The following is a 27,034-nucleotide window of genomic DNA, read 5'->3' as shown; positions in this document are numbered from 1 at the left end:
TAGGAGAGATGATGAGACGTGGGAGAGAAGTGAGGGGATCTAGGAGGGATTAAGAAAAAGGATTAAGGAAAGGTGAAGAGAGGGAGGTTGGAGGAATAAAGAAGGAGCAGAGAGAGGATTAAAAAAGGGGTGAAATGAAGCTCGTCTCAAACACCAAACATCGACAAGGCAACCGTTTGTCACATCGTGGTGTTAAACTTAAACTGACACAATGGTATCAACACATGAAACTAATAATAGGTGTAACAGCCCTAGCTTGAATTGTTATCCATTGATTCAGATATCTTAATGTTCACTTGGTCGTGGGTTTAGGCACGTTCTGTACAGGTGAGCTGTGTATGAATCTCTCTCGGAAGGTGAGTGGTCTAGGGTCGCCACTGTCGACTTTTGTTCACTATCACTTTTACCCAAATTCAAGGTATTATATTAGAGGATGTGTTTTAAGCAATAGTCACCAGGCAGCAATAACGGAATTAATTTGACAATGGGCTGTAATATGTAATGTGACAAATGAGACATGTCCAACTCATAATAAACTAAATAAATATATAGCTGCAATCTCTATATTCTGAGAAGATTTGCAAAGTATGTGTTTCTTGCTTTCAAGAATAGGAACTCTTTTCTTAAAGATGTGCCAGTTTTGTAGTACTATGCCATTAAGAGAGAGTTTATGCAGTATTGAAGGCCTCGTGGCCAAGAGTACGATAGTGGCATATGGATGTATTACGTAATTTCTAAATATACAATTATATCTACAAATAAAACCATATCTTTAATCCAGATTAACACTTCTGCTTAACGCTAAACTGGCAAAGTTCTCTTTAGATAAAGAGAAAAACCTCTTATAACATTAACATTATATTGGGACATCAGGGAGTCAAATTTCTTGATGGACAATGTTGAAAATAACTAGGAATTAAACCATCTCTGCTTTTCTCGCAATATGGGAAAACTAGTGCAAAATGATATTCATCTTCTAATTCTAATAAATCACAATTATCACAGGACATTCATTCAGGTTGTATAATCTATTTGCTAAAGCGCTGTTTTTGTACTTTTAAACCATGTGCTAAACATCGAAATTTCGCCCAAACTCTTACAAGATCCTTATCAAAGTATAAGATTAAATAGAGTTCAGTTTCCAATAGTGATTTATATGACGCATAATGGTTCAAGAACACAAAATTGTTAATCTTTTGACTCCAGTTTTGTACAACAATGTCAACACATCTTCTCTTGAATAATTCCATAAAACAATGTATAGGTCCACAGTCCTGCCATATCCACGCATAACCAAAACCAGATTCATTCAAAAGCATTCTCACATGAGATGCCCAATTAACACTACCATTATCAGCTTGTACTTTCAGCATTTTTTAACAAGCATGTGGAAGTCCATTTGAATTCATGCGTATCAATCTACACAAACATCTTATACATCGTCTGAAATAAATAACACTTAGATGATTACGGCCAACTTCACCAAGAACCGCATTAGATGATGCTTTATTACTGATTGACAAATATCTCGTAAAAAAAGAACATTGGACTTTTTCTATACTTTCTCTAAATGTTAATCCCCAAATTTTACTTCCATAACAAGCAATCGGAGCTATTTTGCTTTGATATATAGAAACAATTACCTTAAAGGACAAGTAAGGATAGAGCTTAATCAACTTAAAAATAGGAAAACATGCTTTCTTGGCCTGTGTGGCTAGGGTTTCACAGTCCTTAGACCACAGAAGACCTGATGAAAAGACAATGCCCAAGTATTCATATTATGTTACTATTTTCATTTCTGTATTTTTATAGTACCATTTTTCAACTCGTTTAATAACACCACCATTTCTTAATACAATTATATTTGATTTATCCATATTTACTTCCAGACCCCAAGTATCACAAAATAATTCTATTTTATCTAATTTTCTCTGTAACTTAATAACATAGTCCGCTGCTAAGACAATGTCATCCGCAAACAGCAACAATTTCATTAATATAATCATTCACAAAAAATCCTTTTGTTACACTATTACAAACAGCAACAATTTCATTAATATAATCATTCACAAAAAATCCTTTTGTTACACTATTATCTAAATCGGATGCAAGTTGGTTTATAAAGAATATAAATAACAGAGGGCTTAACATACAGCCCTGTCGGACTCCACTGGAGGTCTGAAATGCGTCAGTTCTAAAATTTCCCGTACGAACACAAGCAAAAACATGTTCATACATATTCTTTAACACTTTATTAATTTTGCCATGTATGCCTTTCTTTAAAAGCAGATATAATAACTTAGCTCCAGCAACGGAATCAAACGCTTTCCGGAAGTCAATAAATGCTGCATAAAAACGATGCTTTGGTTTTCGAAGATATTTTTGCGCTAAAGACTGTAGAACAAAGATATTGTCGCTAGTCCAATGATCGTGTCTGAAACCAGCTTGAGCTTCTGTTAAAGTTCATTTACCTCCAACCACTGCCGTGAAATGCCCCTGTAATTATTAGGATCAGACGTGTCTCCCTTCTTACTATGCCATTGTAACATTGTGAAACTTATTGCAGCCAGTGCACCAGTGCTGCCAGTGTGTGTAACAGGGCTTACCTTTGGTGCATCCTTAGCGCTGCTGGGAGTTTTGGACAGTTGACTCACGAGCGTTTGGGGCTTGCGGTCCCCGGATGAAATGGTCAGCGCTGTGTACAGGAGAACTGATACATTTGGTTGGTTGGTTTCCTGTTTAACGCCGCATTCAGCAATATTCCAGCTATATGACGGCGGTCTGCAAATAATCGAGTCTGGACCAGACAATCCAGTGATTGATATCATGAGCATCGATCCACGCAATTGGGATAGATGACATGCATCAGCCAAGTCAGCGAACCTGACCACCCGATCACGTTAATCGCATTTTACGACAAGCATAGTCGCCTTTTAAGGCAAGCATGGGTTGCTGAATACCTATTCAACTCATGGGTCTCACTCACTCACTCACTCACTCACTCACTCACTCACGGGTCTCATTCATATTAGGATAATGTAGCAAAGAAAGCAACCGAGGCAGCATTTTTCATCTCTCCTGCTGACGATCACTAGTTTACTCTTCCTCTTCCGTGTGTCGTCCCTCAAATTCAGGGGTGGGCATTGCAGCCTTGTTTTAGCAGCTTCTAGTTCGGGTCGAGTTAATAGGTCCCATGTATGTTTTCCAAAGCGCATGGCAATAGATATATAATTGTTGTCTGACCACCCGATCCATTAAGACGCCTCTTTGGTGATATTAAAAGGATGTTATTCAAAGCGCGACAATATGATAGCGCGACAATGCGACAAATGGCCGAAATGTCGCGTTGTTGCGCTTTGGTTAATTTTGACATGGTAGCCGAAGTCTATCTGACGGTGCCTTGAAATGTTTGGAGCATGCTGCTGCATTGACGCATAATCGATTTGGTGCTGGTTCCAATATTTTGTTCCAAAATGATGTGGGATGGCAGTACAGCTCCTGCTAGGACAGTTACACCTTGTGGGAAGTTTGGACGCACAACGCTACAGAGATATTACCTCCAACTGGTGTACCATTCTTGATCATTTCAGGGAGACAAATTTCGTTCACACCCTGGAAATGTATCTTTATTCGTCAACGAGCAAAATACATGATCATGTAGCACATGGTGCTTGTAGCACATGGTCCTTGTAGCACATGATCCTTGTAGCACATGGTCTTTGTAGCACATGATCCTTGTAACACATTATCCTTGTAGCACATGATAATTGTAGCACATGGTCCTTGTAGCACATGATCTTCGTAGCACATGGATCTTGTAGCACATGGTCCTTGTAGCACATGATCCTTATAGCACATGGTCCTTGTAGCAAATGATCCTTGCAGCACATGATCATATAGCAAATGGTCCTTGTAGCACATGATCCTTGTAGCACATGATACTCCTAGCACATGATCCTTGTAGCACATAGTCCTTGTGGCACATGATCCTTGTAGCACATGGTCCTTGTAGCACATGATCCTTGTAGCACATGGTCCTTGTAGCAAATGGTCCTTGGAGCACATGATCCTTGTACTACATGGTCCTTGTAGCACATGATAATTGTAGCACATGGTCCTTGTAGCACATGATCCTTGTACTACATGATCATTAACATGTGATCTGTTTATACATCTATAATTACCTGATTGAAATGAATGTTTCGTATTTTTTTAAGGAATAAGTGACAAACATAGAACTTCTGATATATAAAATCTTTTAAAACTATTTTATCACAGATACACTGAGATGAATAGAAAAGCGGCAATACTCGTGTTGGTCGTCGTTGTGTGTATTTGTGTACTGCTTCTCCCGCTTGAGGTGAGTATCAGTTGGCATCCCCAATCCTTCTGGGTCTCGTCACTGTGTGCTGCTAAAAGTAGATCCTATCAGTCTGAATCAGTCATGCATGTGTTTGATAAAGTAAACCTCTTTAAATCTGGAACCAGTTCGCACATTAAACCCTGTTAATATGGATCCTGTCTGCGTGTAACTGTCTTAGCGAAACCCTGTAAGTCTGATCAAGAATTTCATATCTTCCTCTGCGTCTGATGAAGTCTTTCATATTCTCTTGTTAGTCTGATGAAGTCTTTCATGTCTTCCTGTTAGTCTTATCAAGTCTTTCATATCTTCATGTTAGTCTTATCAAGTCTTTCATGTTTCTCCTTCTCTGCGTCTGATGATGTCTTTCATATCTTCCTGTTAGTCTTATCAAGTCTTTCATGTTTCTCCTTCTCTGCGTCTGATGAAGTCTTTCATTTTTTCCTGTTAGTCTGATGAAGTCTTTCATATCTTCCTGTTAGTCTTATCAAGTCTTTCATGTTTCTCCTTCTCTGCGTCTGATGAAGTCTTTAATATCTTCCTCTGCGTCTGATGAAATCTTTCATTTTTTCCTGTTAGTCTGATGAAGTCTTTCATATCTTCCTGTTAGTCTTATCAAGTCTTTCATATCTTCATGTTAGTCTTATCAAGTCTTTCATGTTTCTCCTTCTCTGCGTCTGATGATGTCTTTCATATCTTCCTGTTAGTCTTATCAAGTCTTTCATGTTTCTCCTTCTCTGCGTCTGATGAAGTCTTTAATATCTTCCTGTTAGTCTGATGAAGTCTTTCATATCTTCCTCTGCGTCTGATGAAATCTTTCATATTTTCTTGTTAGTCTGATGAAGTCTTTCATATCTTCCTCTGCGTCTGATGAAATCTTTCATATTTTCTTGTTAGTCTTATCAAGTCTTTCATGTTTCTCCTTCTCTGCGTCTGATGAAGTCTTTAATATCTTCCTGTTAGTCTGATGAAGTCTTTCATATCTTCCTCTGCGTCTGATGAAATCTTTCATTTTTTCCTGTTAGTCTGATGAAGCGTTTCATATCTTCCTGTTAGTCTTATCAAGTCTTTCATATCTTCATGTTAGTCTTATCAAGTCTTTCATGTTTCTCCTTCTCTGCGTCTGATGATGTCTTTCATATCCTCCTGTTAGTCTTATCAAGTCTTTCATGTTTCTCCTTCTCTGCGTCTGATGAAGTCTTTAATATCTTCCTGTTAGTCTGATGAAGTCTTTCATATCTTCCTCTGCGTCTGATGAAATCTTTCATATTTTCTTGTTAGTCTGATGAAGTCTTTCATATCTTCCTCTGCGTCTGATGAAGTCTTTCATTTTTTCTTGTTAGTCTGATGAAGTCTTTCATATCTTCCTGTTGGCCTTATCCAGTCTTTCATATCTTCATGTTAGTCTTATCAAGTCTTTCATGTCTTCCTCTCAGCCTGGTGAAGTCTTTCATATCTTCATGTTAGTCTGATGAAATCTTTCATGTTTCTCCTTCTCTGCGTCTGATGATGTCTTTCATATCTTCCTGTTAGTCTTATCAAGTCTTTCATGTTTCTCCTTCTCTGCGTCTGATGAAGTCTTTAATATCTTCCTGTTAGTCTGATGAAGTCTTTCATATCTTCCTCTGCGTCAGATGAAATCTTTCATATTTTCTTGTTAGTCTGATGAAGTCTTTCATATCTTCCTGTTAGCCTTATCCAGTCTATCATATCTTCTTGGTAGTTTTATCAAGTCTTTATATCTTCCTCTTAGTCTTTAATATCTTCCTGTTAGTCTGATGAAGTCTTTCATAATTATCTTCCTCTGCGTCTGATGAAATCTTTCACATTTTCTTGTTAGTCTGATGAAGTCTTTCATATCTTCCTGTTAGCCTTATCCAGTCTTTCATATCTTCTTGTTAGTTTTATCAAGTCTTTCATATCTTCCTCTGCGTCTGATGAAGTCTTTATATCTTCCTCTTAGTCTTTCATATCTTTCTGTTAGTCTTATCGAGTCTTTCATATCTTCCTGAAAGTCTGATGAAGTCTTTCATTTTTTCCTGTTAGTCTGATGAAGTCTTTCATATCTTCCTGTTAGTCTTATCAAGTCTTTAATATCTTCATGTTAGTCTTATCAAGTCTTTAATACCTTCCTATTAGTCTGATCAAATCTTTCATGTCTTCCTGTTAGTCTTATCAAGTCTTTCATGTCTTCCTCTCAGCCTGATAAAGTCTTTCATATCTTCATGTTAGTCTTATCAAGTCTTTCATGTCTTCCTGTTAGTCTGATCAAGTCTGTCATGTCTTTCTGTTAGTCTGATGAAGCCTTTCATATCTTCCTGTTAGTCTTATCAAGTCTTTCATATCTTCTTGTTAGTCTGATAAAGGCTTTCATGTCTTCCTGTTAGTTTGATGAAGTCTTTCGTGTCTTCCTCTCAGCCTCGTGAAGTCTTTCATATCTTCCTGTCAGTCTTATCAAGTCTTTCACATCTTCTTGTTAGTCTTATCAAATCTTTCATGTCTTCCTGTTAGTCTTATCAAGTCTTACATATCTTCCTGTTAGTCTGATCAAGTCTTTCATATCTTCTTGTTAGTCTTATCAAATCTTTCATATCTTCTTGTTAGTCTTATCAAGTCTTTCATATCTTCCTGTTAGTCTGATCAAGTCTTTCATGTCGTCCTCTCAGCCTGGTGAAGTCTTTCATATCTTCCTGTTAGTCTTATCAAGTCTTTATATATCTTCATGTTAGTCTTATAAAGTCTTTCATATCTTCCCGTTAGTCTTATCAAGTCTTTCATGTCTTCCTGTTAGTCTGATCAAGTCTGTCATGTCTTTCTGTTAGTCTGATGAAGCCTTTCATATCTTCCTGTTAGTCTTATCAAGTCTTTCATATCTTCTTGTTAGTCTGATAAAGGCTTTCATGTCTTCCTGTTAGTTTGATGAAGTCTTTCGTGTCTTCCTCTCAGCCTCGTGAAGTCTTTCATATCTTCCTGTCAGTCTTATCAAGTCTTTCACATCTTCTTGTTAGTCTTATCAAATCTTTCATGTCTTCCTGTTAGTCTTATCAAGTCTTACATATCTTCCTGTTAGTCTGATCAAGTCTTTCATGTCTTCCTGTTAGTCTGATCAAGTCTGTCATGTCTTTCTGTTAGTCTGATGAAGCCTTTCATATCTTCCTGTTAGTCTTATCAAGTCTTTCATATCTTCTTGTTAGTCTGATAAAGGCTTTCATGTCTTCCTGTTAGTTTGATGAAGTCTTTCGTGTCTTCCTCTCAGCCTCGTGAAGTCTTTCATATCTTCCTGTCAGTCTTATCAAGTCTTTCACATCTTCTTGTTAGTCTTATCAAATCTTTCATGTCTTCCTGTTAGTCTTATCAAGTCTTACATATCTTCCTGTTAGTCTGATCAAGTCTTTCATATCTTCCTGTTAGTCTTATCAAATCTTTCATATCTTCTTGTTAGTCTTATCAAGTCTTTCATATCTTCCTGTTAGTCTGATCAAGTCTTTCATATCTTCCTGTCAGTCTTATCAAGTCTTTAATATCTTCCTGTTAGTCTGATCAAGTCTTTCATGTCGTCCTCTCAGCCTGGTGAAGTCTTTCATATCTTCCTGTTAGTCTTATCAAGTCTTTATATATCTTCATGTTAGTCTTATAAAGTCTTTCATATCTTCCCGTTAGTCTTATCAAGCCTTTCATATCTTCATGTTAGTCTTATCAAGTCTTTCATATCTTCCTGTTAGTCTTATCAAGTCTTTCATATCTTCCCGTTAGTCTTATCAAGCCTTTCATAACGTCATGTTAGTCTTATCAAGTCTTTCATATCTTCCTGTTAGTCTGATCAAGTCTTTCATATCTTCCTGTCAGTCTTATCAAGTCTTTAATATCTTCCTGTTAGTCTGATCAAGTCTTTCATGTCGTCCTCTCAGCCTGGTGAAGTCTTTCATATCTTCCTGTTAGTCTTATCAAGTCTTTATATATCTTCATGTTAGTCTTATAAAGTCTTTCATATCTTCCCGTTAGTCTTATCAAGCCTTTCATATCTTCATGTTAGTCTTATCAAGTCTTTCATATCTTCCTGTTAGTCTTATCAAGTCTTTCATATCTTCCCGTTAGTCTTATCAAGCCTTTCATAACGTCATGTTAGTCTTATCAAGTCTTTCATATCTTCCTATCAGTCTGTTGAAGTTTTTCATGATTTCCGTTAGTTTTGATTCCGTTATATCAGAAAACGCTACTTTCACTTTAGGGTAATGTCCGAGTAACTCACCATTCCTTCAGAATAATGGAGACGAGGCCTCGCTGGGGCTGAGGCCAATTACGTTTAAGGAATGGGGAATAACGTGGATATTTCCCTACTTAAAATACGTCGCTACTTTAACACTTTGACAAAACATTCTCTTGTGCAAAAAAATTGAAAAATACACCAGAACTCTGTAGTTTGCATTTATACTGCATGAGTCGTCCTTCCGTGATGCACGAGGAATACCTTCGCTGCCGTTTTCTTAACGTGCACCAAGCTCCGCCACGAGCTGACATTTACAAGGCATGATACACGGCTCTTCATAATTTCGCCGGGTCCTCAGCTAGTCTTTTCTCAGTCGACTGCACTTTGCAAGGATAAAATTGTTCACCTGATTTTCTTTCTCGTCAAAGGTTTATCAAATCGCTTTAATATGACTGCTTTAATATATACATATTATTTGTTCCGTCTTTAAGGGTTATGCAAATATTCGAAAATATGTAATAGTTAATTTCACTCCGTAACTTAGACGTCCTCACATCCAACGACACTGGTTCAAACCCATTGGCGACACGATTTCCGACGATTGATCAATGATTGTCAATAATACTTGTAGTCAATTCTATATAATTACAGACCTACTGCTACGTTAGCCTATTGTGTTATATGCATATTCACTGACACCTGTGTGTTCCTTAACGTGTTCGGTCATTGAAGGTTTGTGTTAATATCTACCGATCTCTGGAACTGTGATGGTGACAGGGAGGCCAGATGTTGCACACAATCACCGAACACAAAGAGTTACTGATCCTTATTCGCCCCATTGTGATACTCGACCTGTCACTTTCTTACAGCTGTTCGTGGCGTGTCAAAGTCCTGTACCCACACTAAACTGTCTGTCAGCTCGAATTGACACATCAGATCATTGTATTGATTAGAATAGGAGAGAAACATACCTAGATGTGGACAGTTATGAGGTGAGGTGAAATGGGGTTTGACCAGCGTCCAAGATTTTTGCACTTATATAGCGACGTGCATGCACGTGTGTGTGTGTGGCTGCTTGTACTAGTCCGGACTGATGCCGATTTATAGTGCTAGCCCACTGAGATACCATGCCGCAGTTTAACATCAATACCCCACTCAGACACAGTATACTGACTCCGAGCCGACCAGTCCTTGTTTTAGCCCCTTAATGCCGAGCGCCAGACAGGGTAACAACAAGTACCATCTTTTAACGTCTTTTGGTATGACGCGATCGGGGATCGAACCCCGGACCTTCCACTCCCCGGGCGGGCGCTCTACCACTAGACCACGGAGGCGGCCCGAGGCAAGGGAGTTAACTGACTATAAAAGTCCAGTTTCCACCCTTGCTGGAATTCCCAGTGTCGATTGTAGCGCAACCTACAACCAAAAGATTACTTTTGTCCAAATGTTAAATCTGCATCTTTTTCTTGTTTTGTTTGTTTGTTTGTTGTTTGCCACACAATATTCCAGCTACATGACGGCGGTCTGTAAATAATCGAGCCTGGACCAGACAATCCAGTGATTGACAGCATGAGCATCGATGCAGGCAACTGGGTCACGATGGCATGCATCAACCAAGCCAGCGAGCCTGACCACCCGATTCCGTTAGTCGCCTCTTACGACAAGCGTAGTCGCCTTTTACGGCAAGCATGGGTTGCTGAATCAAAGATGTACACTTGTTTTATCAAGTGGAAGTATTTATTCAAGTGTGGATATTGTGAGAAAGTTCTAAAATAATAATCTATTTCAGGCTCAAAAGAAGAAATCGCATGATATTGTCCAACCAGAAAGGCAAGCAAGGGTTGATAAAATTGATGGCAATGACAATTCGCCACTCAAATACATTCGCAATGAAGGAAAGGTAAGTGTACACAAGGAATATATCATGACATATATATCATTATTTCATGGCTGGGGTTGCAGTGCAGTGACAGACAGTGGCAGTACAGTGACAGTACAGTGACAGGAAGTGACAGTACAGTGACAGGCAGTTATAGTACAGTGACTGGCAGTGACAGGCACCGACAGTACAGTGACAGACAGTGACAGTACATTGGCAGTACAGTGACCGGACAGTGGCAGTACAGTGACAGTACAGTGACAGTATAGTGGCAGTACAGTGACAGGCAGTGACAGTACAGTGACAGTACAGTGACAGGAAGTGACAGTACAGTGACAGGCAGTTATAGTACAGTGACTGGCAGTGACAGGCACCGACAGTACAGTGACAGACACCGACAGTACAGTGACAGACAGTGACAGGCAGTGGCAGTACAGTGACAGTACAGTGGCAGTACAGTGACAGTACAGTGGCAGTACAGTTACAGTACAGTGACAGACAGTGACAGTACAGTAAATGACAGTGGCAGGCAGTGACAGGCAGTTACAGTACAGTGACAGGCAGTGACAGTACAGTGACAGTTCAGTAACAGACAGTGGCAGGCATTGACAGACAGTTACAGCACAGTAACAGAGAGTGGCAGGCAGTGACAGTACAGTGGCAGTACAGTGACAGTACAGTGATAGTACAGTAACAGTACAGTGGCAGTACAGTGACAGTACAGTGATAGTGCAGTGGCAGACAGTGACATTACAGTAACAGACAGTGGCAGTCAGTGACAGGCAGTTACAGTACAGTGACAGGCAGTGACAGACAGTGACAGTACAGTGGCAAGCAGTTACAGTACAGTGACAGGCAGCGACAGTACAGTGACAGATAGCGACAGGCAGTGATAGTCAGTGACAGTATCAGTACAGTGGCAGTACAGTGACAGTACAGTGACAGACAGTGACAGACAGTGGCAGTACAGTAACAGTACAGTGGCAGTACAGTGACAAGCAGTTACAGTACAGTGACAGACAGTGACAGTACAGTGGCAAGCAGTTACAGTACAGTGACAGGCAGTGACAGTACAGTGACAGATAGCGACAGGCAGTGATAGTCAGTGACAGTATCAGTACAGTGGCAGTACAGTGACAGTACAGTGACAAGCAGTTACAGTACAGTGACAGACAGTGACAGTACAGTGACAAGCAGTTACAGTACAGTGACAGACAGTGACAGTACAGTGGCAAGCAGTTACAGTACAGTGACAGGCAGCGACAGTACAGTGACAGATAGCGACAGGCAGTGATAGTCAGTGACAGTATCAGTACAGTGGCAGTACAGTGACAGTACAGTGACAGACAGTGACAGACAGTGGCAGTACAGTAACAGTACAGTGGCAGTACAGTGACAAGCAGTTACAGTACAGTGACAGGCAGTGACAGGCACCGACAGTACAGTGAGAGACAGTGACAGGCATTGGCAGTACAGTGACAGTACAGTGACAGGCGGTGACAGGCAGTGACAGTAAAGTGACAGACAGTGACAGGCAGTGGCAGTACAGTGACAGACAGTGACAGGCAGTGGCAGTACAGTGGCAGTACAGTGACAAACAGCGACAGGCAGTGGCAGTACAGTGAGTGAGTTGTGTTTAACGCCGCTTTTAACAGTATTCCAGTTAAATCACGGCGTGTCAGCTTAATGTGGGAGGAAAGCCCGAAGTGATGCAGGTCTCGGACGTTTACCACTTCGGTGAAACCCACGAGCACGGGTATGGTGCTGACAAACCTAGAAACATAATCGGGTCGAACCAGGATTCGAACCCACAATCATAGGTTTCTGGCGTACCCAAGGGACGCAACTCTGCACATCGAATCGCGGCGCCTTAGACGACTGGGCCATCCGTGCCCCCGGCAGCACAGTGACAGGCAGTGACAGTAATGTTGAGTTGAGTTGAGTTGTGTTTAACGCCGCAGTGGCAGTACAGTGACAGGCAGTGACAGTACAGTGACAGTACAGTGACAGGCAGTGACAGGTAGTGGCAGGCAGTGACTGTACAGTGACAGTATAGTGACAGACAGTGACAGTACAGTGACAGACAGTGACAGTACAGTGACAGACCTTGACAGGCAGTGACAGTAAAGTGGCAAGCAGTGACAGACAGTGACAGGCAGTGACAGTAAAGTGACAGGCAGTGACAGGCAGTAACAGTACAGTGACAGACAGTGAGAGGCAGTGACAGTAAAGTGACAGGCAGTGACAGGCAGTGACAGGCAGTGACAGTAAAGTGAGAGACAGTGACAGTACAGTGACAGTATAGTGCCAGTACAGTGACAGTCCAGTGACAGTATAGTGCCAGTACAGTGACAGTACAGTGACAGACAGTGAGAGGCAGTGACAGTAAAGTGACAGGCAGTGACAGGCAGTGACAGTAAAGTGACAGGCAGTGACAGGCAGTGGCAGTAAAGTGACAGAATGTGACAGTACAGTGACAGAATGTGACAGACTGTAACAGGCAGTGGCAGGACAGTGACAGTACAGTGACAGTACAGTGACAGCACAGTGTCAGACAGTGTCAGACAGTGACAGTCGGTGACAGCACAGTGACAGGCGGTGACATGCAGTGACAGACAGTGACAGTAAAGTGACAGGCAGTGACAGGCAGTAACAGTACAGTGACAGACAGTGACAGGCAGTGACAGTAAAGTGACAGGCAGTGACAGGCGTCGACAGACAGTGACATGCAGTGACAGACAGTGACAGTAAAGTGGCAAGCAGTGACAGACAGTGACAGGCAGTGACAGTAAAGTGACAAACAGTGACAGGCAGTAACAGTACAGTGACAGACAGTGACAGGCAGTGACAGTAAAGTGACAGGCAGTGACAGGCGGTGACAGGCAGTGACAGTAAAGTGAGAGACATTGACAGTACAGTGACAGTATAGTGCCAGTACAGTGACAGTACAGTGACAGTACAGTGACAGTATAGTGCCAGTACAGTGACAGTACAGTGACAGACAGTGAGAGGCAGTGACAGTAAAGTGACAGGCAGTGACAGTACAGTGACAGAATGTGACAGACTGTGATAGGCAGTGGCAGGACAGTGACAGTACAGTGACAGTACAGTGACAGACAGTGACAGACAGTGACAGTAAAGTGACAGTACAGTGACAGACAGTGACAGACAGTGACAGTCGGTGACAGCACAGTGACAGGCAGTGACAGGGAGTGACAATCCATAAACAACAATAACGATGCAACAATCACATTTGCACCTCTGATATCGACTTGTGTGAAACAGATATGCACCTTGCAAGCTCTGCTTTTGACATGAAATATATCCCAAAATTTGTAACATACGCTGAGAAAAGCTTCATTGAATAAAGTACTTCATGTTTGACATATACTGAATTCATGTATGCAACGCAGGTTATTTTGACACAAAATACATTTGAAAACCCCGATCACCACTCGGTTTTGAATTGTATGATTACACGCTTGTTACCATGAAGATGTAATTACTTCAGGAGTGTGGCTGTATGATAATAACAACAATAATAACAATAATAACAATAATAACTTAACTGCAAGGAAGGATGACAAGGGTAGTTAGTCAACATTAACTCTGTACACCAGAAACAGCAGGAAAAGGTTACAGGAATGTTTCAGTACGAATGCAGAAAGTTGTTGTTTGTTTGTTTGTTTGTTGTTTAACGTCGCACTCAGCAATATTCAAGCTGTGTGAAACCGGTCTGTAAATAATCGAATCTGGACCAGACAATCAGACAGCGAGCCTGACGCCCTGATCCCGTTAGTCGCCCCTTACACAAGAGGTCGTTACAACAAGCGTCGTGGCCTTTTACGGCAAGCATGGGTTGCTGAAGACCTATCCTACCCCGGATCTTCACGGGTTTGGCAGAAAGTAGAGATAATGGCAAGATAATATTATAAGTTATCGTACATGATGTAACTACCAGCAACAACAGATACGTGAAGTGTTGCTTTGGTGGATCCGTGGATCCGAAATCAACACTGTTACATCGCAGCGTGAATCACTGATGACCTGAGCTATACATGTCAGGGTACAAGTGTAGTGTAAGGTAACGGTATCTGTCCGGGTCAGACTAGCACGGTATCGTTTGCAACCCAATGACACCGTGTTCTTCTTTCACGTACTATCGGTCATCGGAAGTCCGCGTGGAAAAGATAAGTTGTTTTGCTTTAAAGGCTCGGGTCAGTTTGAACAGTGTACTTCGATGTTTGGCTAAGTTCTCATTCATGTCGACTGAACGTCTTTATGTCCCTACATTCTCCTGTTAGAAATGACATTATTCCTGTTTATGCAACTGGCAAATTGTTCGAAGACAGATGCCTGCATTAACCTGATTGTATAAGTGTAATTTAACTGATGTATCACAGATGGTAAAAGTGTGAGTGAGTGAGTGAGTATGGTTTTACGCCGCTTTTAGCAATATTCTAGCAAAAGCAAGGCGGGGGACACCAGAAATGGGCTTCACACATTGTACCCATGTCGGGAATCGAACCCGGGTCCTCGGCGTGACGAGCGAACGCTTTAACCAGTAGGCTACCCGACCGCCCCAGTTGGTAAAAGAGTACAAGTCCTAGTCCACATTTAGTGAGTTAAAAATATGCCTTTTTTGTATTACGTGATGAATTGTTTTAAGACTTTGACGACGTTAGAGAAACACGACATTGGAATATTAATAGATAAATACATTCCACCTATTTGTTGTTCATAGAATGAAGAATCGCGATTTATAAAACAGAATTTGGCGCTTTTTAGACAACTAAAAATGAATGGTTTACCATGTAAATAATGTCTTGAATCTCTACACAAATAGATTGGTTGGTAGTGTATACGAACTGGACGCGATAAGAAACTGTTAGGCACTTCGTTACATAAATCAAATAGTCAAAAGCATATTTCAAAACAAGCAAATATATTTTTTAATATTGGGCATGTATTTGTTCACTATTTGTATTTTCTTCTCTTCACTTCGTCTCAGAATTATGCAAAAAAAGCTCATTTTGCATCAAATCATCAGGATAATCGTATAACGGGATAGGCTATGTGCCACGTTACGTCTGTATTGTTTACTTGCCTTTGCATGTATTTGTGATGGATACCACCGGTGGGACAGGATGCGCTCACCTCTCCGCGAACACCTGGTGTCATCACTATTTGATAGTGATTCATAGACACCTGGTGTCATCACTATATGATACTGATTCATAAACACCTGGGGTCATCACTATATGATAGTGATACATAAACACCTGGTGTCATCACTATATGATAGTGATTCATAAACACCTGGTGTCATCACTATATGATAGTGATTCATAAACACCTGGTGTCATCACTATTTGATAGTGATTCATAAACACCTGGTGTCATCACTATTTGATAGTGATTCATAAACACCTGGTATCATCACTGTATGATAGTGATTCATAAACACCTGGCGTCATCACTATTTGATAGTGATTCATAAACACCTGGTATCATCACTATATGATAGTGATTCATAAACACCTGGTATCATCACTGTATGATAGTGATTCATAAACACCTGGTGTTATCACTATTTGATAGTGATTCAGAAACACATGCTTATGATGTAGTCGGAATTGTACAGTCCACTCTGCTGTTGGTATTGATTTCTTATGAATACGAAAAGGGTTTTATCTCTTTTATTTACAATACTTATCGAAATAAGTCAACAGTTTAATATTCGGTGATTACAATATTTAAAAACGCGTGGAACAACTGATTATATCATATAAAACGTGAGAATTTAAGGGTAAATACAGTGTTAGCTTTAAGATAAAGTGACTATTCATTAACATGTTTATATCAAATTACATTTCCCCGATGTTTTACCAAAGTGACTAAAATGGAACTTACTAGAATCCATAAAAATGTTTATTCATATAATTTAGAATGCTAAGAGTTTTAAAACCTTGTCATGGAAATGGCCATTCCATTAAACAGGCATTAGAGAATCATCGCCGATATTCTCATAAATAATTAGCAACTTCCGGTCCCTTCTCTGTCCTCCAAAGTGTACTTTCCAAGTGTCTCAAAATCAAGGTCGTATACGTTGGAGCCGCCTTAGTCCCCTTTGCAGTTCTCTTAGTTTGTCTGTGATCCTTAAAATGCAGCGTTGATATTGAATTATATGTCATGTAACATTAAACATGTGCTGTGTGCATATTCAGGTTGTCCTCCCGTCCAAGGGTGAGATTGAGAGAATGTCAGCCGAGGCCGCCTTCAGAACGTATCACAGGTATGTGATGTGAGAGAGAGAGAGAGAGAGAGAGAGAGAGAGAGAGAGAGAGAGAGAGAGAGAGAGAGAGAGAGAGAGAGAGAGAGAGAGAGAGAGAGAGAGTCTCTCTGTGTGTTTGTGTGTGTGGTCTGTATGCTGAATACCAAAAGAAACGCGAAATCTTCAAGTTCCTATTTAATATGCGAAAATGGTTATGAAAACGGTTGGCTGCTATGGTTCCATTGTAATGGGCTGTAATTGTTTCAAAATGACCCTAACCAAAGTTAAGGGCAGTGAACTCTTAATCCATAGCGCTCAAACGCACCGACGTTGAAGTCAGTGTGGGATGGATACGCACGAAATGCACGTGCTGCTTATGCCGCAAAACTGTCCGTGAAGATGTTGTCTTTAAAAGCCACGAAAGTGTCACTGTGAATCATTCACTCATGAACGTCAGCGACAATGCAACGACTGTCACAGATCGATCGAGATAGAGCTATTGGGCAACTCTCGAGCTGGTGAGAGTGTTCAGAGAGTTGCAAACACCTTTAACGTCCACGTTTCCACCATCTACCGTCTGCAGGAAAGATTCCAGACAACTAACAGCACCAGAGACAGGCATCGTACCGGCAGACCACGTGTGACAACACAACGTCAGGACCGTCACATTCACAGGTCAAATCTGCAGGGACGTTTCCTGTCGGCCAGTGAAACTGCTAGGAACGGCGTTGGACACCACGGGAGGGCTGTGCCCAAAACATTAAGACGGCGACTTCGTGACAGAGGGCTTCACTGTAGGCTACCATCACAAGGTCCCGTTCTCACTCAACGTCACCGTCTCCTGAGACTACAGTGGGCCCAACCACGCTTGAATTGGCGTCTTCAGCAGTGGAGAAGAGTTCTGTTCTCTGCTGAAAGTCGGTATTGTGTTGATCGTGCCGATGGACGTGTTAGAGTATGGCGACGTCGCTGTGAGCGCTATCATGACCAGTGTGTCCTTGAACGGTACTCGTGGGGTGGTCCTGGTGTCATGGTTTGGGTTTGAAAAGGGTTAAATCAGAGAACTGACCTTGTAATCTTTCAGAACATTGGATCTGGTAGGGGCAATGGTGTCACTGCTCAGCGTTACATCGATCAGGTGTTGAGGCCCCAGGTTGTAGCGTTTTTTGCAAGACATGGCAACTTCCAATTTCAACAGGATAACGCTCGTCCCCACACCGCCGGGATTACTCAAGCCTTCTTGCAACAGCACATATCAACACCATGCCCTGACCGGCTCTAAGTCCTGATCTCAACCCTATTGAACACTTGTGGGATGAAGTGCAGAGACGTTTGAACATGGCGAGGCCCAAGGACAGCTGCACATCCTGCAGGTGTGGCGTCACATCCCCATGAAAACTATCAACCGTCTTATTCACTCCATGCACAGACGGTGTGTCGCGCTTATGAATGCAAATGGGGGCCATACCAGGTATTGAAGTGTACCTATACTTCAGTTGACTTCAGCATGGTCACGTGGTGTTGTGTTGATGGATACAGAAGATGTCTGATGTCCAGAGAACTGACTCTTTCTTATTGCTAATAATTGTGTTGTATCCATCATTATCATGTTTATACCAGCTGAACCAAAATACATCATGTTTCCTATACCTTCTTGATTCGCGTTTCTTTCGGTGTTCAGTATATACCACATGTACATGGAAAACCAATCTGGATAAGGAATGCTCCCACATCATAGATTAATGTATTTGCAATAGTTGACATATCTGCTGTTCGTATATTTGTAACTTCGATATTAGTAATAGCATGTAAAGCACGTGAGTGTATGCATGTGTAATGTCTATTAATTATTGACTTATTCATACAAAATTTAGTTACCTTGACAACATTGACACCGTATGTCACCGGAAGTTGCAAATGGGGAATATCGGAGATGGCGGATGGGAGATATGCGACGACAAGGAGTACCGTCCAGTAAAACCTTGCATTGTATACTCCTTTGGGTAAGTTTGACAATATCCATGTATATAATATTGTCATGTGGCAGTAGAAATTGTTGGGGGATAATTCTGAATGGCAGCAGTTGAAGCGCTCGTAAAATTTCACGCTTTGGCAGCTAGTAATTGGAGTTACCTCCCTTAGTTGTGTTTTGGCGTGTAAACAAAACAGACATGATCTTTCGAACAGTCCCGTGAAGCGACAGTTTCTAGAAGGCTGGATGTGCTTATATGAGAGTAAATAATGGTGGTTCGACGCATGCTACATCTTCACTCGCATCTTTTCTACTTGCCAAGCACAGACGGGGTGCATAGGGGAAAACACCGACTTCCTGTCCATACGCATCTTCCCGAGGCAAGTGAGTTAACTGACTATAAAAGTCCAGTTTCCACCCTTGCCGAACTAGGCCTGGTATTATGGAGTTACATTTTGGCTGGGCTAACGAGTCTCTGCATAGTCCAATCAAAATCGGACCTAATTCTTGACATTCGTGAGTGCACCGCCATTTATTGTAGGGACTGTTACTTTGTGAGTGAGTGAGTGTCATTTTACGCCGCTTTTAGCAATATTCCAGCAATATCAATGGGCTTCACACATTGTGCCCATGTGGGGAATCGAAACCGGGTCTTCAGCGTGACGAGCGAACGCTTTAACCACTAGGCTACCCGACCGCCCCTGTTACTCTGTGCAACTGAGTGAGTGAGTATGGTTTTACGACGCTTTTAGTAATATACCAGCAATATCACGGCGGGGGACACCAGAAATGGGTTTCACACATTGTGCCCATGTGGGAAATTGAAATCGGGTCTTCAGCGTGACGAGCGAACACTTTAACATCTAGGCAACCCCACCGCCCCTGTACTCTGTGCAACTGACACACACTTTGTGCGATTGTAAACCTGTTTTGCGATTCTGTTGATGATGCGATCTGAGTCAGTCTTTGCTTGACCGCAACACACCATAATGCTGTCTGTAAGTGGGGCAGTGGGGTCAAAGTGACATAGTTAAAACTAGTTAAAACCTTTCCCTCCCCATTAAGAGAGAAAGTCATTAAGAGCTGTATGTCTACTAGTCTTAGGATGCATTTGGAGGAGCAAACGATTGTTTATTGCTGACAATTGTTATTATGCCCTCGCTTAAGTCTAATATTAGTCAGCCACATGTCGGCAAAAAGAGGGTAAGATGCCAGGAATATCTTTTAAACTTCTTACAAATCGGGATTTACAGGAACTAATGGAATAAATCGGTTGTAGCTAGTTCAAGATGTAACACGATTTGTCAGTCTTCCTTTTCTGATCGACGAGGTCGTTCAAATCAAAATGGGGTTATTGTGTAGGGTCCAATCATCTAATTACTGATTGTTTTGCCCGAAAGGTGTACGGATTGTGAATAATGAATCTGCTATTGAAAGCACCATTTCAAAGGATATGCCTTGGCAATGTTAAGCCAATACTTTTTTCTAAAGGCACTATATGTAAGGTAAACGAAATTTGTTTTCCTCGGGCAGTCAGCATGTTCAAAAACACACGTACTTTGCCGAGTTTGATTGTGGCCAAGGCAGTGGCCAACCCTCTTAAAACGCTTACAGTATAGTTATTGGAATAATTGGCGGTGTTTACCGCACCATGCACAGGTTCAATGTCCAACCTGAGTTTGTGGCTCTAGTGTAGCAGCGAATTCGTCCATTAAGCACCGTCACATGGGCACGGTGAATAGAAGTGACATATAATGATGGAGACATTGCTTTAACCATCTCGACTTGCTCTCTCCGACGCTACAGGTTACTCATCTTTTTGTACCCATTTCAGAATCAACGGTGATTTTTCCTTTGACGACGATACAGCCAAATCCTACGAATGTGACATATTTTCTTTTGATCCAAGGTGAGTCCCCGTTATGTGAATATTAACATTGTTGCGTATACCCAGTGTGTATTGCGTGTTAGAACTCATCCCCAGTTGTCTTTGCTTGTTGTAAAAGGCGACTTAATGGAACTGGCGATCAGACTCAGTGAATTGGGTGATTGTTTGTCTTTGCACCCAAACGGAGCGTATCACAATTTAAATCACTGGGGTGTTCAGACTCGTGTACTTCCAGGACGTCATGGTTGATAAAATGAGCACTTATCCGTCTTGTCCAACTCCATCACACACAATCAACCAGGTCACAACTCATTAAATTTGCTTCCCCTGACAACTGCCGCCTTAGCACCTGTTAGGATATGAACCTTCAACTAAACTGCGTGTTGATATTTTTCAGCATGAAACAGGCCAGTCACCAGAGGTCCAAGCATGTTCGGTTTCTGAAGATGGGGATCAGTGGGACTGACAAACGCAATGGAGCGTGGCAACTTCACACACTTCGTAGTTTCAAGAAAATTCTGAACCACACAGGGGTATGTAGTGACATTATCAATTTAAAGTGGTGTTATATTAGTCAAGGTTCGATCCGAAAAGGAAAATACTACGAGGTGGGTTACCCATAGTTCTACATGCGCTACCCCTAATGCCCCTTGGGGAGTGAGTGAGTGAGGTAGTTATATTAGTCAAGGTTCGATCCGAAAAGGAAAATACTACGAGGTGGGTTACCCATAGTTCGGCATGGGGAGTGAGTGAGTGAGGTTAAGCAATATTCCAGCAATATCACGGCGGCGGACACCAGAAATTGACTTCACACATTGTACCCACGTCGGGAACCGAGCCCGGGTCTTCGGCGTGACGAGCGAACGCTTTAACCACTAGGCTACCGGACCGCCCCTAATGCCCCTTGGGTCATACCTGGATCAGAAAGGACAACACGCTTTGGGGAGTATGAGCATTTGCTGCCACTGACTCTCTGTCATGATCAACATCAGTGATCAGTGGTATAAGACCCGTCAAATTCAGCACTACTCGTGTGTCATGAAAGGATTAAACAAATAGTTCACATGTATTTTTCGCCAGGAATAATTTGTTGAAGATAACACATGAAAGAAATAATTGGTTGCTAGACAACCGTTGGGTCCTGGATGTTCTTACTAATAACTTTGGTTCCCAAATGCCAGTCAAAGACTTAAAGAAAAGTATGTTTTGAACAAATCCAAGACCTCACCACCTCCCATAACGGAATGATATTAAATGACTGGTTGCTAAATGCAACTTGTTTTTAAATTATATTCTGACGCTCAAAAGAAAGTGCACCAAGAATTGTTATCCTATTTCTTTATGATGTTAAACATAGACATGAAATCGTGGTGAAATATGTGAAATACAAGCAAATGTATTCGATAAAATAAAGCTTGAGAAAGTGTATATATTCATGAAAAACGTGCATTACGTGCATTTTGCGAAAATGACGTCTGCATTCACAGAACGGAACGCAAGTGCAAAACTGGTATGAAAAGCTGCTGACAACAAAGTAGAGAAAAGACGGACCGGCTTGTATGGGGACTGTCTAGCTTTCTGGTCGTGAACGTGGGGCACGGGTGGCCCAGTCGTCTAAGGCGGCGCGATTTGCTGTGCAGAGTTGCGTCCCTTGGGCAGGCCAGGAACCTATGATTGTGGGTTCGAATCCCGGTTCGCCCCGATTATGTTTCTAGGTTTGTCAGCACCATACCCGTGCTCGTGGGTTTCACCGAAGTGGTAAACGTCTAAGGCCTGCGGGGTTAAACCCAACTCACTCACTCACACACCAATATTAGGCTCATGACAAACACCGACATGCTGGTAGCATATGTCTGTAACCTATAAACTCAATACCTGTACACAACTAATATCATTGGATTTTTACACCACTGTCCCACTTGGTAAACTTGAGGAAAAACTTCCTTCCTTGATCCATTCGGCTTTTGTTACTAAACGTTGTGGCCATAGAGATAGTTACATATCTATCTTCAGAGGCAGGTTAATTTGTCAAAATTCGGGGGTAAGACATTTTGGCAAGAAGTAGGCATCCCCATGGGCACCTATTGCGCCCACTGTTTCTGTTTCTTTATACATATGAATATGAATTTCTGCTCGAATTGGCAAAGTCAAAACAAAGTAATTTGGTTCACCTTAAGCTTCCGGTATATCTATGATCTGATATTGTTCAATAACCATCAAATAACCAATTTCCATCCTCTTGGATGGATGAAGGGATGGACCAGAGGATGGATGAAGGGATGGACCAGGAGGATGGATGAGGGGATGGACCAGGAGGATGGATGAGGGGATGGACCAGGAGGGTGGATGAGGGGATGGATCAGAGGATGGATGAAGGGATGGACCAGGAGCATAGATGAGGGGATAGACCAGGAGGGTGGATGAGGGGATGGACCAGGAGCATGGATGAGGGGATGGACCAGGAAGGTGGATGAGGGGATGGACCAGGAGCATGGATGAGGGGATGGACCAGGAGGATGGATGAGGGGATGGACCAGGAGCATAGATGAGGGGATGGACCAGGAAGGTGGATGAGGGGATGGACCAGGAGCATGGATGAGGGGATGGACCAGGAGCATAGATGAGGGGATGGACCAGGAGCATAGATGAGGGGATGGACCAGGAGGATGGATGAGGGGATAGACCAGGAGGATGGATGAGGGGATGGACCAGGAGGATGGATGAGGGGATGGACCAGGAGGATGGATGAGGGGATAGACCAGGAGGATGGATGAGGGGATGGACCAGGAGCATAGATGAGGGGATGGACCAGGAGGATGGATGAGGGGATGGACCAGGAGGATGGATGAGGGGATAGACCAGGAGGATGGATGAGGGGATGGACCAGGAGGATAGATGAGGGGATGGACCAGGAGCATAGAGGTGTGGATGGACCAGGAGCATAGATGAGGGGATGGACCAGGAGCATAGATGAGGGGATGGACCAGGACGATGGATGAGGGGATAGACCAGGAGGATGGATGAGGGGATGGACCAGGAGCATAGATGAGGGGATGGACCAGGAGCATAGATGAGGGGATGGACCAGGAGCATGGATGAGGGGATGGACCAGGAAGATGGATGAGGGGATAGACCAGGAGGATGGATGAGGGGATGGACCAGGAGGATAGATGAGGGGATGGACCAGGAAGATGGATGAGGGGATGGACCAGGAAGATGGATGAGGGGATGGACCAGGAGCATAGATGAGGGGATGGACCAGGAGCATAGATGAGGGGATGGACCAGGAGCATGGATGAGGAGATGGACCAGGAGGATGGATGAGGGGATGGACCAGGAGCATAGATGAGGGGATGGACCAGGAGCATGGATGAGGGGATGGACCAGGAAGATGGATGAGGGGATAGACCAGGAGGATGGATGAGGGGATGGACCAGGAGCATAGATGAGGGGATGGACCAGGAGCATAGATGAGGGGATGGACCAGGAGCATGGATGAGGGGATGGACCAGGAAGATGGATGAGGGGATAGACCAGGAGGATGGATGAGGGGATGGACCAGGAGGGTGGATGAGGGGATGGATCAGAGGATGGATGAAGGGATGGACCAGGAGCATAGATGAGGGGATAGACCAGGAGGGTGGATGAGGGGATGGACCAGGAGCATGGATGAGGGGATGGACCAGGAAGGTGGATGAGGGGATGGACCAGGAGGATGGATGAGGGGATAGACCAGGAGGATGGATGAGGGGATGGACCAGGAGCATAGATGAGGGATGGACCAGGAAGGTGGATGAGGGGATGGACCAGGAGGATGGATGAGGGGATGGACCAGGAGGATGGATGAGGGGGTAGACCAGGAGGATGGATGAGGGGATGGGCCAGGAGCATAGATGAGGGGTTGGACCGGGAAGGTGGATGAGGGGATGGACCAGGAGGATAGATGAGGGGATGGACCAGGAGGATGGATGAGGGGGTAGACCAGGAGGATGGATGAGGGGATGGACCAGGAGCATAGATGAGGGGATGGACCAGGAGCATAGATGAGGGGATGGACCAGGAAAATGGATGAGGGGATGGACCAGGAGCATAGATCAGGTGATGGACCAGGAGCATAGATGAGTGGATGGACCAGGAGCATAGATGAGTGGATGGACCAGGAGCATAGATGAGGGGATGGACCAGGAGCATAGACGAGGGGATGGACCAGGAGCATAGATGAGGGGATGGACCAGGAGGATGGATGAGGGGATGGGCCAGGAGGATGGATGAGGGGATGGACCAGGAAGATGGATGAGGGGATTGACCAGGAGCATAGATCAGGGGATGGACCAGGAGCATATATGAGGGGATGGACCAGGAGCATAGATGAGGGGATGGACCAGGAGGATGAATGAATAATAGATACCATTATTATCATTGTTTTCTTAACTTCTGAAATATGCAACCAATATACTTACTTCAACGATTGAGTGTTCTACTATCAATAGTTGTGAATAAGCTTTAAAGTTTATAAAAGTTAGGATTTATACGACAATAGTGTGGTAATTACACGTTTCTTTCAAGTCTTGAACAACTTTATACATGTGTATATATACGAACATATAGTGATATTCATCTCCCACTGTACCTGAGTTACAAATCGGGCAAAGACTGTCGAAATTGAAACATAACATTGGATATTTTATGTGGTAACAATATATCATTTTCAAAGGAAACATTCACGATTTGATAGTGATTCATAAACACATGCTAATGATATAGTCGGAATCGATTTCTTATGAATATGGAAAGGGTTTTGTTACTTCTATTTTGTGACAATGACAATGTGAAAGATCTCATTGTGGCCCCTTGTATCTTTGTGTCATACTTACTCGTAAAGTTTCTTCTCTTTTGGAATGAAAGTTTGTTCACGCCACTCTCACTACATAAACTTTCTCTTTGCTAATGACACTTTCCATGTTATAGATATATCTTTTAAAATGCACAAGATCGAAATGATTTGTGAGTACCTATAAATTATTTCGAATTTTATATTTAGAAGGTGATAGATGTCCTCAAGGCCGACGTTGAAAGTGCTGAGTGGCCATCACTGCCGGAAATGATTTCATCTGGGGAGCTCTTCAAAGTCAAACAGTTGCTGATAGAATACCATGGGGATTGCCGTAACAGACAGTATTGCATAAAGACCTTGAAGATCTTAAAAGATATCCATGATGTTGGCTTCAGAAAGTTCTATGTCCACAAGAACCCCGCTTGTGGGTTTAGATCTATTCTATTTCCTGTCTTGAGAACATCGTGCTATGAAGTTCATTATGTAAATATCCATCCGGTATTTTGAGCAGTGATCTGAGCCGTCGGTGTATGATGACACTTATTATTCCGAAATAATTATTTTAGTACCAATACCATAATATAAGAATATGTCTTGTTAGAGTGGAATTAATAAATAACCTTTTATAGCCAAGCTTTAGTCGTCTTTTTGTTGCATTATCTTTGAAACGTTTCATGCGGTTACATTGAGCTTAAGTCTTTGTAGACGATTTTGCGGACACTCACGAATATGGTAGTTGGGATGTACGAGTGCGTGAGTACTGTTTTACGCCGCCTTGATCAATGTGCCATTAATGTCTCCACGAGGGACACCAGAAAGGGGCTTCGAACTTTGTACCCATATAGCGAATTGAAGCCGGGCCTGTTAGGTGACTAGCGAACGCTTGAACCACTTTGCTACCCTACCGTGTTTTGGCCTACACTAAGGGATATTCTTGCAATGGGTCGGGATACTTCTTTGTTCCAGAAATACTGGCAACTAACTCAGGCCGCACACACCAACACGACCCCAAGCTATCCCACCCATTTGAGTGTGGAATTTGATGCAATCAGAAAACGTTATGAGTTAGGCCATATGTCAGTTACTGTGGTAACCTTTAAGGACTTGGCAGGTGATTTGCAAAGATTTGAAAAAACAGGAATGAGTGAGTGAGTGAGTTGGGTTTAACGCCGCTTTTAACAATATTCCAGTTATATCACAGCGTGTCAGCTTAATGTTGGAGGAAAGCCCAAAGTGATGCAGGCCTCAGACGTTTACCACTTCGGTGAAACCCACGAGCACGGGTATGGTGCTGACAAACTTAGAAACATAACGTTACATTTTTATTATTTTTAAAAACATCTAGACATTCAACAACTATCACATGTACATGTATGCACAGACTGGCCATACAACTGCAATAAAGACACACATTTTAGCTAGTTGTGCCAGTTCCTTTCTGAGTACAGGACGTCCACACTCCAAACCCAGTTCCTTTCTGAGTACAGGAAGTCCACACTCCAAACCCAGTTCCTTTCTGAGTACAGGAAGTCCACGCTCCAAACCCAGTTCCTTTCTGAGTACAGGAAGTCCACGTTCCAAACCCAGTTCCTTTCTGAGTACAGGAAGTCCACGAGCCAA

At 42.5% G+C, this 27,034-nt stretch overlaps 1 protein-coding gene across 1 annotated transcript; it reads left to right on the top strand.

Moving 5' to 3' along the window:
* Positions 1-308: 308 nt before the first annotated feature.
* Positions 309-26,016, top strand: LOC139460646 (probable methyltransferase-like protein 24). The gene is made up of 8 exons (XM_071242116.1): positions 309-327; positions 4,279-4,360; positions 10,357-10,467; positions 16,674-16,741; positions 18,595-18,723; positions 20,527-20,601; positions 20,978-21,113; positions 25,622-26,016. The coding sequence occupies exons 2-8, from the start codon at positions 4,289-4,291 to the stop codon at positions 25,919-25,921; spliced, it is 891 nt and encodes a 296-aa protein (XP_071098217.1). The 5' UTR covers positions 309-327; positions 4,279-4,288; the 3' UTR covers positions 25,922-26,016.
* Positions 26,017-27,034: the final 1,018 nt, after the last annotated feature.

Source organism: Haliotis cracherodii, unplaced genomic scaffold (assembly GCF_022045235.1).
Source record: "Haliotis cracherodii isolate W230 unplaced genomic scaffold, xgHalCrac1.p SCAF_14, whole genome shotgun sequence".
NCBI lineage: Eukaryota > Metazoa > Mollusca > Gastropoda > Lepetellida > Haliotidae > Haliotis > Haliotis cracherodii.
Note: the sequence above shows the minus strand (reverse complement) of the source record. Positions and strands in the feature narration are given on the sequence as shown.